This window comes from Notolepis coatsorum (assembly GCF_963971535.1).
Source record: "Notolepis coatsorum genome assembly, chromosome: 11".
Classification (NCBI taxonomy): domain Eukaryota; kingdom Metazoa; phylum Chordata; class Actinopteri; order Aulopiformes; family Paralepididae; genus Notolepis; species Notolepis coatsorum.
In genome coordinates this window covers 19,883,102-19,893,933 of record NC_140175.1, presented here as the reverse complement: position 1 = coordinate 19,893,933, position 10,832 = coordinate 19,883,102, and the positions used below count along the sequence as shown (strand labels likewise).

At 43.6% G+C, this 10,832-nt stretch overlaps 1 protein-coding gene across 4 annotated transcripts in view; it reads left to right on the top strand.

Annotated features, from left to right (window-relative positions):
- The first annotated feature begins 243 nt into the window (after window positions 1-243).
- LOC311237424 (3-hydroxy-3-methylglutaryl-coenzyme A reductase-like) overlaps window positions 244-10,832 on the top strand; it is a 36,574-nt gene continuing 25,985 nt past the window's right edge. For 2 of the 4 annotated variants that reach the window (XM_084325296.1, XM_084325293.1), the window contains exons 1-9: window positions 246-310; window positions 851-1,040; window positions 1,999-2,110; window positions 3,121-3,208; window positions 3,778-3,862; window positions 4,480-4,585; window positions 4,674-4,780; window positions 5,468-5,587; window positions 6,153-6,286. In XM_084325296.1, coding sequence (XP_084181422.1) covers window positions 876-1,040; window positions 1,999-2,110; window positions 3,121-3,208; window positions 3,778-3,862; window positions 4,480-4,585; window positions 4,674-4,780; window positions 5,468-5,587; window positions 6,153-6,286 — 917 coding nt within the window. In that variant the 5' untranslated portion in view covers window positions 246-310; window positions 851-875. Of the gene's footprint in view, window positions 311-431; window positions 479-822; window positions 1,041-1,998; window positions 2,111-3,120; window positions 3,209-3,777; window positions 3,863-4,479; window positions 4,586-4,673; window positions 4,781-5,467; window positions 5,588-6,152; window positions 6,287-10,832 lie in introns of those variants that run through there. The other 2 variants (XM_084325294.1, XM_084325295.1) reach the window with 2 other exon arrangements.

Below are 10,832 nucleotides of genomic sequence, written 5' to 3'. Positions count from 1 at the left end.
GACAAGACACTTGCTTAAAGCATAGACGCGACCCCACCGCGTTCCCTCACGAGCTCCATGTAACGCGGAAGTGCAGTGGTCTTCGCTGTACGCGGCTAGCCAATCAGAGAGCGTCTCCGCAAACATAGGATACGGAAAAAAACCACGCGTTTTAGCTACGAGTCACCATACATAGATATCTATGCGAGTCACGCCCACGTGTCATGTGACGCGGATGTCATCACCGTCGCCATTTTGGTTGCTATTACACAGGGAACACTGGGTGTGTGGATGCGGTCGTAATGATTTGGAGGACGATTCTTGAATGAAGGTGAACATTTATTACCATCACAGCAGGTCACTTTACACGCGTTGCTCCGTTTAATGTCAGCGCGGCTTTCCAAGCGTTGTCACGGCGGCAAACGGTGACCTTGTCCGCGCGGACTGACACCAGTCCCCGGATGGTCCTCTTGACAGTGAGCTAGCATGCTAACGCTAGGTAACATGGAACGTTAAGTAGGATGTACAGTTTCTTCCCCCTCAAATGTATATACTCTCTTTTTAGACTATTTTTTGTTTCACAAACAGTACTGTATTGTATATTTGTAGATCTGGTATGTCATAAATATCTAGATCATGTAACTACTGTATCTGTATGTCCTGTATGTCGTTATGATGAATTGAAAATGGGGGACCCTGATGTAAACAAGACGAACGTCTTTCTCTGGTCTGCATCACCCGTAACAATTGTGTGTATTGAGCTGTACTGTATTGTACCCATTCTGCAATCTGTTAATAAAAATGATTGAAGCTGTCAACAATTAATTTGATGGTGTTTGATAGGCTGACTTCCTGGTCGTCTTCATTGCAGGAGGTGTCTGTGTCCTAGTAGGACCATGTTGACCCGTCTGTTCAGACTGCACGGCCTGCTGGTGGCGTCCCACCCGTGGGAGGTCATCGTGGGCACCGTCGCTCTCACCGTCTGCCTGATGTCCATGAACAACCTGACAGCCAGCAATGAGGTACTGTGCACCTGGAATGACTGTCCCCAGGTCCCGGAGGTGAGTGTGTCTACATACCAGTACTACCTGCATATAATCCTTTTTACATATCTGTACTATATATCTGTACATATCCCGTACCTACTCGTCGTACTAGTTACTGGCCAGTATGATTTACTTAAGACAAAGCGGGGCTCGCAACTCATTAGTAGTTCCAAGGTGTTTATTTGACAAAAAGGCAGATGCAACGTTTCGACCCTTCCGGTCTTCTTCAAGCATGAAGAAGCTTGAAGAAGACCGGAAGGGTCGAAACGTTGCATCTGCCTTTTTGTCAAATAAACACCTTGGAACTACTAATGAGTTGCGAGCCCCGTTTTGTCTTATGTATGACTGTTTTTACAGTTTGGCTCAGCACCAACAAACGGAGGATGTGCGTTATTTATATTTTCAGTATGATTTACTACCATATTGTCTTCTTTATACCTGTATCACTGTACATATTAATACTACAACTCTGTACATACATCTGATTAGCACTATTACTTGGTACTAATTTATATATTTTATACCCAGTTTAATCACCTGCTTCTCATCATAGACAGTCTCCTCCCCACCGCATGTATATATTCCCTCCCCGCCGTATGTATATTTCCCTCCCACCCACCCACCCCCTCCTAATGTACAGTCCCCTCCCCATCATATGTATATACTCTGTCAGGATCTAGGGGTAACAGTACTGTATATTTGAATACCGTTATGTCACAAATGTATCAGTACTAAATACCTATATGTCCCTATGCCATAAATGTCATGTATGTTGTGTATGTCATAAATGTCTATATGAATTGAAAATGGGGGACCCTGATGGAAACAAGACAAACGTCTTTCTCAGGTCTGCATCCCCTTAACAATTGTATGTATTGAGCCGTACTGTATTGTACCCATTCTGCAATCTGTTAAATAAAGTTTTCATTCATTCATTCATTCATCATCATCACACTCGTCTTCTTTTCGCCAGAGAATCCCGAGCAGTGACATCATAGTCCTCATGGTCGCACGCTGCATGGCCATCGTTTACATCTATTTCCAGTTCAAAAACCTCAGACAACTCGGATCCAAATACATATTAGGTCAGTGTGACGGGAGGTTGTTTCAGGTTCCAAGTTTCAAGTTGAAGTTTTGTTTTTTGTCACATAATAAGGTATGTTGTGTACATTACAGTAAAATGCTTGGTTCAGCAGCATGAGTGCCCTGAGATAGTGCTTCAAACTGTTAAAAAAAAAAAGAATAAAGACCAAACACTATACAAAATATACAATATGCAAAACTAAAGTTCAAAATGCAAAATTTGTCGGGCCGCTGGGTAGCAGCGCAGTGGACTAAGCACTCCGCAGAGACTGGGATCGAATCCAGCTGCTGTCAGCGGTACCTCCGGCTTGGTCAGTCGTCCCTACTAACACAATTGGCAGTGTTAGCGGGTTGGAAGCCGGTGGGGTATGTGTCCTGGTCGTTGAAAAGAAGCAGCTGGCGACTCATGTATCAGAGGAGGCATGTGGTAGGTCTACACCCTCCCCAGGCCGACCAGGAAGGGAATTGGTAAAGACTAAATTGGGATGGGTGAAAAACACAGAAAAGCCCCCCCCCCCCCCCCCCCCAATTATAATTTTTTTTGGTAGAGACATAGTATTTTTAACACAACAGTCTTATTTGTAGAATGTTGCTCTGATGTTGCGTCGTTCACTATTGGTAATTGACAGATTTGATTGTATGCAATTCCTAGATTGTGATTCGGATAAAGAGATTTGGGAGCGACAGTGGCTCAGGAGGTAGAGCGGCCCTCTGGTAATCAGAAGGTTCCTGGTTCAATTCCGGCTCCTCCCGGCAGCGTGTCGATGTGTCCTTGAGCAAGACACTTAACCCCCCTAACTGCTCCCGGTGAGCAGGTCGGCACCTTGCATGGTCGCCTCCGCCATCGGTGTGTGAGTGAGAACGGGTGACTGTGAGGCATAACTTGAATGATTAAAGGGATAATACACCTGATTCAGTAGATTATTTTAAAGGGAAAGAAATGTGTGACATCTAGTACACGTATATCCGTCTGTTATTTTGAGTGACATGTGTTCTCATCTCTTTTCTCCAGGTATCGCTGGTCTTTTCACCGTGTTCTCCAGCCTTGTTTTCAGTACGGTCATCATTCACTTCCTTGGGAAAGAGTTGACAGGCCTCAAGTAAGACCTGAAGACTCCCCCTCCCCTTTTTAGCTTTAGCAATTTTTCATACATTGATTTCTTGAATCAATTCATACATTATACAACAACTGCTTTTGTGTTTTGACTGTCTTTCCTGCCAGATCCCGAGGGATGTGTGTATATATATATATATGCATTGCACCTAGGGATGCTCGATATTGGCTTTTTTACCGATATACCGATATTGTCCAACTCTTAATTTCCGATACCGATATCAACCGATACCGATATATGCAGGGGTCCCCCCCCCCCCCCCAAAAACTGAATAATTTCAGGTAATTAACATTACACATGATCTCTTGTTGTGGAATTAACACAACATTATGCATACTTTTTACAATAAATAAAATTACTTGCTTGCCTGGGTAAATAAAGGTTATAAAAATGTTAAAAAAAAAAAAAATTGAAAACTGATACCGATATTTTCCGATATCACATTTTAATGCCAATATCGGACATCCCTAATTGCACCCCTACTTTAAGAGTATTTACAGGCTTCTGAAATGAGTAAAAAAGACAATACTCAGTTTGTTGTCTTTCCCCTGCAGTGAAGCGCTGCCGTTCTTCTTGCTCCTCATTGACTTGTCTAAAGCCTGTGCCTTGGCTAAGTTTGCCCTCAGCTCAGACTCTCAGGTAAACCTGCCTGCATACAATCCTTCTATATACCTACTACTTATACACCTGCATATAACCCATGTAACAACTCTGTATGATAGCATGTACAATAATGCTGTATATACATTTTTATATACCGCATTTATATATATATCCATATCTGTCTGAATATACCTGCATATGATTTTTCTATATACCTACCTATACACCTGCATATAACTCTGTATGATAGCATGTACAATAATGCTGTATATATAACATATTTATTTCTTTATTTATCTCTGTACATAGTTACATACCTGCATATAATCCTTGTTACATATCTGTAGATACTGATAGCTGTACATATCCCGTACCTACTCTTACTAGTTACGCTGCTGGCCAGTATGACTTAATAAACCATAGTGTACAACTCTGTCCATACATCTGATTAGCACTATCGGTTGGATGCCAAACTTCTTTTCGATGTACTGTGTACTTGTGGTGTATGATGATAATACATTTAAATCTAATCTATTCCATCTGTGACATCAGTCCAAGGCCAGTTGGGCTGCCTGTGTTATGTGCAAACCATGGATTGTTAGCAGTGAACAATGTGGTTTACGGCATTGGTTAAAACCTGAACCTCCCTGCAGGAGGAGGTGAGGGAGAACATCTCCCAGGGTATGGCCATCTTGGGCCCAACCTTCACCCTGGACGCCCTGGTGGAGTGTCTGGTCATCGGAGTGGGCACCATGTCAGGTTAGTAGCGCTGTAATGCGCCTTCGCTCTGGGGAGTGGCTCTAAGGGATCTAAACTTAACCCAGGGTCCTCTCTCTTGTGTGGTCAGGAGTCCCCCAGCTCGAGGCGATGTGCTGCTTCAGCTGCGTGTCCGTCCTGGCCAACTACCTTGTGTTCATGACCTTCTTCCCTGCCTGCGTCTCCCTGGTGCTGGAGGTAAGCAGCGGTCACTCACGGCGTTGGGGAGGGACAGCTTTCAGACTCGGGGGGGGGGGTGTTTGTTTTGCTTGTTCTCTCGTTTGTATTTCTGAGTTCCGTGTTCCACCTCATGTGGTGTGTGTGTGTTTGTTTGTGGACCATTAACTGTCAAATTGATGACCGCTAGTCTTCCTTGGGTCCTCACAAGAAAATAATATAACAGAATATAACCGAATGTAATTTGTAATACAATTGAAATAAGAAAGCGTAAAGGAAATCAATAATGAATATTCAACATTGAAGATGTAATGAATGGTTGTATTCATTCACATTCCCCCCAAAGAAACTCATCTGAAAGGGTAACTGAAATGTATAGAAATAAAAATACAATAAAATACTTAATCACATCTTACATCATACTACATCAGTAATTTACATTTGTTCACATCTTACATCATACTACATCAGTCTAATTTACATCATACTACATGCGTCTAATTTACATCTGTTTACATCATACTACATCCGTCTCATTTACATCTGTTCACATCTTACATCATACTACATCCGTCTCATTTACATCATACTACATCCGTCTCATTTACATCTGTTTACATCATACTACATCCGTCTCATTTACATCTGTTCATTTTTGAATATATTTTTTAAAACTTCTTATTCTTTACCTTCCCTCCTTGTGTGTAGCTGTCGAGGGAGAGTCGTGAGGGCCATCCCATCTGGCAGCTGAGCCACTTTTCCCATGTCCTGGCCGAGGAGGAGGACAACCAGCCCAACCCGGTCACTCAGAGGGTCAAGATCATCATGGTGAGAGCTTCTTTAACTCTGTTCAACCCGGTCAGTCAGAGGGTCAAGATCATCATGGTGAGAGCTTCTTTAACTCTGCTCGTCACCAGGGAGGACAGTTTTGGCTTAATATTTCTAAAGGCGTAACTTATTGGTAAACTTCCCTCCGACATCACAACATTGTTGGAATGGAATCTTGGAACCTATTCTACACGTTCAAATGACTGACTGGTTGGTTCTCAGGGTTCCTCCAGTTTGCTCTGAACGAGGAAAAACTGCTTTTTCCTTTGATGCTTCCAACACCTGGAATGTCCTCCAACAAATCTTTACTCTGTAGTACTAATTAGTAATTTTTTTTACCCAGTTTAACCGCCTGTACATTGTATATCACTATTGCACTTTACTGTTACATTTGCACTCTGGTTGAATGCCAAATGCTTTTTTTCCATTGTACTGTACTTGTGCTGTATGATGAGATGACAATACATTTTAATCTAATCTAAACTATTAGAATATTCAAAAATCGATGCCCATCCTTGATCGGTAGGTATGATCGTAGCCTTACGGTTGTCTCTCCTCTCACCAGTCTCTGGGCCTGGTTCTGGTCCACGCCCACAGCCGCCTGGCAGCCGAGCAGCCCGGTCACAACCGTACAGCGGAGGGACCCGTCGCAGAGAGGCTGGAGCCTGGCCCGAACCTGTGGCCCGTGCAGCTCAGCAGGTAAATCCACTAGACCAGAACCACTTCTACCTTTTTCCCAGTTACTGATCCATAACAAGTGTCTACAGTGACACATTCAACATGAACTCTGTTGTTAAACTGGTTTAAATCTCACAGCTGGTTTGATTTGGCTTGAACTGGGGCGTGTTCTAAACTGGTTTAAATCTCACAGCTGGTTTGATTAGGCTGGAACTGGTTTAAATCTCACAGCTTGTTTGATTTGGCTGAACTGGGGCATGTTCTAAACAAGGGATGGGAATTGATAAGATTTTATCGATACGATTCCACTATCTATTCTGCTTATCGATCTGATCTTTATCGGTTCTTGATAAATTTATAATTTGAATAAATAACTTGGAAATGCAACATAACTAAGCTGGTTAGAATAACAACATGCAACATGACATTTCTGATTGTCATTTATTGTTGAGCCCCCATGTCCAGGGCTGTACAGTGCGACGATGTTATCGCAAATTGCCCCTATATATGGCCTGTGCGAGTGGAAAATTATATTTGGGGGCAACCCAAATAGTTGCGGTGCTATGAAAAAATCTGTCGGCGATGAATGAATTTACTGCGTAGCCCCCGTCCGATAGCCTGTGTGTGAAAAAAAATATTTGCGTGTGAAGTGAATCTGGGCCACGCTATTCTACTTGGTAGTTGTAGTCTATTGTGCGATTAAATACCATGTCCCTGTCTGCGTAGAGTCCATACATCCAACACCAAAACCCATAATTCCTAGCGAACAATCTAAACGAAACTGAATGTGGCCTATTGCATCGCCAAAGAAGAACTTCCTTTCAATAAGTTTAAGCCGCTAATTTTGCTCTGCAAGAAGAACGGAGCGGATATCAGTCCATCTTATGACAACCACGTCCGATGTGGAGAGATGATAAGAGACCATAGCCGCTAACGCTAGCTAACCATGCTCATGACAAGAGACAAAAAACAGCTGAGCTGGGCTTGAAAGGGTGGGGGTGAGCGGGGAGGGAGCCGTCTCCCTCCCTCCCTCTCTCACAAGGAGCCGTGTGGCGTCTCTACAATTCGTAGCCGCATTTCTGCAGACCCCTCTCTGATTGGTTGAACTCCATTTTTGCAGACCCCTCCCATTTCTGCAGACCCCTCTCTGATTGGTTGAGCGAAGCCCCTCTCTGATTGGCCCCCCGCATGAGCCGAGACAAGCTCCTCTAGCCAGGAGTCGAAACTCTGTTAACTCCAGAGAGAGAGGCTGAACGCAATTTATACGCATGGAAGTATTGATTACGCCATAACGAATCATTAAAAAAATATACCGTTAACTGGAATATGTTGTGTGTGCCTTTACACATGTTGGATAGGATTATGTAATTGGTTTGTATAGCGTCGCGTATAACGTTATTTCGCGTGACTTCACGGTTTATTCACATTTCACAACACAGCCAGCGGTCAACTTGTTTACACTCCCCACTTACTGTACAATGTAACATTTAGATTAACCCAGTTGTCTATCTGTATGTCATATGTTACGATGAATTGAAAATGGGGGACCCTGATGTAAACAAGACGAAAGTCTTTCTCTGGGGTCTGCATTCCCTTAACAATTGTATGTATTGAGCTGTACTGTGTACTGTACCCATTCTGCAATCTGTTAATACAGTTTTCAATCAATTCAATCAATCAATAACTAGACAGTTACAATATAACATTTAGATTAATTAACCCAGTTAATGCCTTAAGAGAGAGAGGCTGGTGGTCAAGTCAAGTCAAGAGTTATTTGTCACAAGTTGTTTATTAGCCTAGACATTTTCAATTCATCATCTTGTTTACATCAGGGTCCCCCATGTTCAATTCATGATAACATATATGACATACAGGTAGACAGATGGACAGTACTGCTACATTTAGACATTTATGACATACCAGATTTTGAACTTGTGGTAGGCCTAGACATTTTCAATTCATCGTCTTGTTTACATCAGGGTCCCCCATGTTCAATTCATGATAACATATATGACATACAGGTAGACAGATAGACAGTACTGCTACATCTAGACATTTATGACATACCAGATTTACAAATACAGTACTGTTTGTGATACAAAAAGAGTCCAGAAAAGAAAGGCTATACATTTGACGTAGAAACTGTACATTGGAGGAGGTTGGGTGGGTGGGGGGGACTGTACATTGCTTCTTCTAAGTGTCTATGCTTTTTTTTGTCAGTATTTACTGGCTTTCAAAAAAATAACATCTTGTTGCTTGTGTGTTGAAGGACTTTTACCGAAGGGTTACACATATCATGTCTGCACGTACAGACGTGCGGTGAACCCATCCTGCGTTGACCATACCTCTTTTGAGGCCACTGTGCGAATGACTCACCAGTCTGAGGAGGAGATCCTGGTGTGGGCAAGGTCGATGCAGGTCACCTGGAGAGTGGCCCAATGCATACATATATGTCATATATGTTATCATGAATTGAACATGGGGGACCCTGATGTAAACAAGACGATGAATTCAAAATGTCTAGGCCTACCACAAGTTCAAAATCTGGTATGTCATAAATGTCTAGATGTAGCAGTACTGTTGTGAAGGGCCAGATTAAACCGAATATATATATTTATTTATATATATATTTAATTGTATTTGTATATTCTCTAATATTCCCTGATATCCCTTGTATATTCCTTGTACAATATGCATTGAATATCCATTCTAGCCTACTGAACATCCCATAATAGTCTCCATTCTACTATTGGTCGAGACCTTGGTGCCAGGCTGCCATACCCCTCAGACCCAGTTCAAACGTACCGCTCCACATGTACGAACAAGTCCTAGTTCCGCGTAGGAATCTGGCTACCGCACCACTAATGGGACTATTTGTTCATAGTGCGTATATATACTGCGCTACTAAAGTAGGACTTTCTTTTCAGTCCAGTTTCTTACCCTCCAATAGAGTCACAGACGTAAAGCCTCCCCGCGACGCCACGTGTGGGAGTAAGGCCAAGTTCGCCTACCATCGGTATTGAGACATCGTGTATATTAATATTTGAATAGTCATATTTGGCACTATATCGTCGAGTTGGACGTAGTCTATTAAGCTAATAATAGTCTGTTAATATATAGTGCTTCGTGCGGTGAGAATACTACCGTAGTCAGTACCCCATCGTTTCGGGCAGAGAACTGGCTGCTTACCCAGGGTGGTTGACCCCATGTGGAGCTGCACCCGAGGAGCCCCAGAGCCGACGAGTGAGTGGACCTGTATACCGGATTATTCTACCGACGACAGCCCGCCTTCCCAGGCACGGATTATGCTTTGTATACTTTGATTATTCCATGGATAAAGACCCCCGACACTGCCGTGTGTTGGAACCCCCCCCCCTGGAGAGGACGCAAGGTGAGGAGACGCTCTGCAAGACGAGGTCGCTTCACGTCTCTCCCCCGTGGACCGGAGAGAGCCGGCCCACAAAGAGTCCACCTGCTTTCATCTGTGGTCCAAGGATCGCCGGCGCATTGAACGGCACTACAGTGGGTTCACCTGGGATACCCTTGGCCGGACGAGGCAGCCGGATTCTACCCCCCCCCCCCCCTCCTACTCCTGTCGGCTTACAAGCGACCGGATTAACCCCCTCTAGTGTATCTAGTATATAATCATTAAAGTATCATTGCTGTTATTCCTTAACTATTCCAGGTCGTATATTTACCACCTGCGCCTTCAGAGATTGGACATTCTCTATTGATATACCGACGAATACTCTTTGCCATAAAAGTGCATACTATTTCAATTCATAAATGTAATTAAGTGATTAAGTGCTTGTTCTACACACCATCGCTGTGTAGAAATAAAGACCTGTTTCGACTTCGTACATTTGTGTTGGATCCGTTTCATCTACGTGAGAGTGTTTATGATAATATATTTATGCCGTGTACTGGGTGGCCGAATATTAAGTACAAAGGTAGTGGTAGTAAGTATCATATCTAGTAATACAGTCAGGGAATTGTACCCCTCAGTTACAATTGGTCCTTCGAGCCGGATGGTAATTAGTGTAATATTAATATAGTGTTATTAATATTGAAATGGCCTATGATGAACACTCCACGAAACGATCCTCCTAACCAACGCCCGCAGCGCGAACGACGGCTCCCTCAGTACTTAGAGGCTTACGCTGTCAGTCAACAACCTAGTCTTCTACTAACAGTAAACGCGGTAAAACTAGAAAGTAAAAGTATGTCTAACCCCAACGCCCAGACTACCCCGACCATAGAGGCCCCTACGGGCTCTAATGTAACTGACCAAGTTCACGGTGGGGACCAGTGGGAACCAGACATGACTTCACACCCCGCCAGTACTGAAGAAGTAGTCCCCGATGAGTCCCGGGAGGAATACAACGCTACCGAGAGAGAACTCGGCACGGAAGAAGACGGGGAGAGCACCGTGGAGATAGAACTCCAAGGCTCCGCAAGGAGTACCCCGAGGGAAGGCTCCCCTATACAACCGCCTTCTCCAGAGGCAGAGAGGACCCTAAAGCAGGCCTTCCTCATCAGCCTGAACGCCGCTGCTGAACGCGACCGA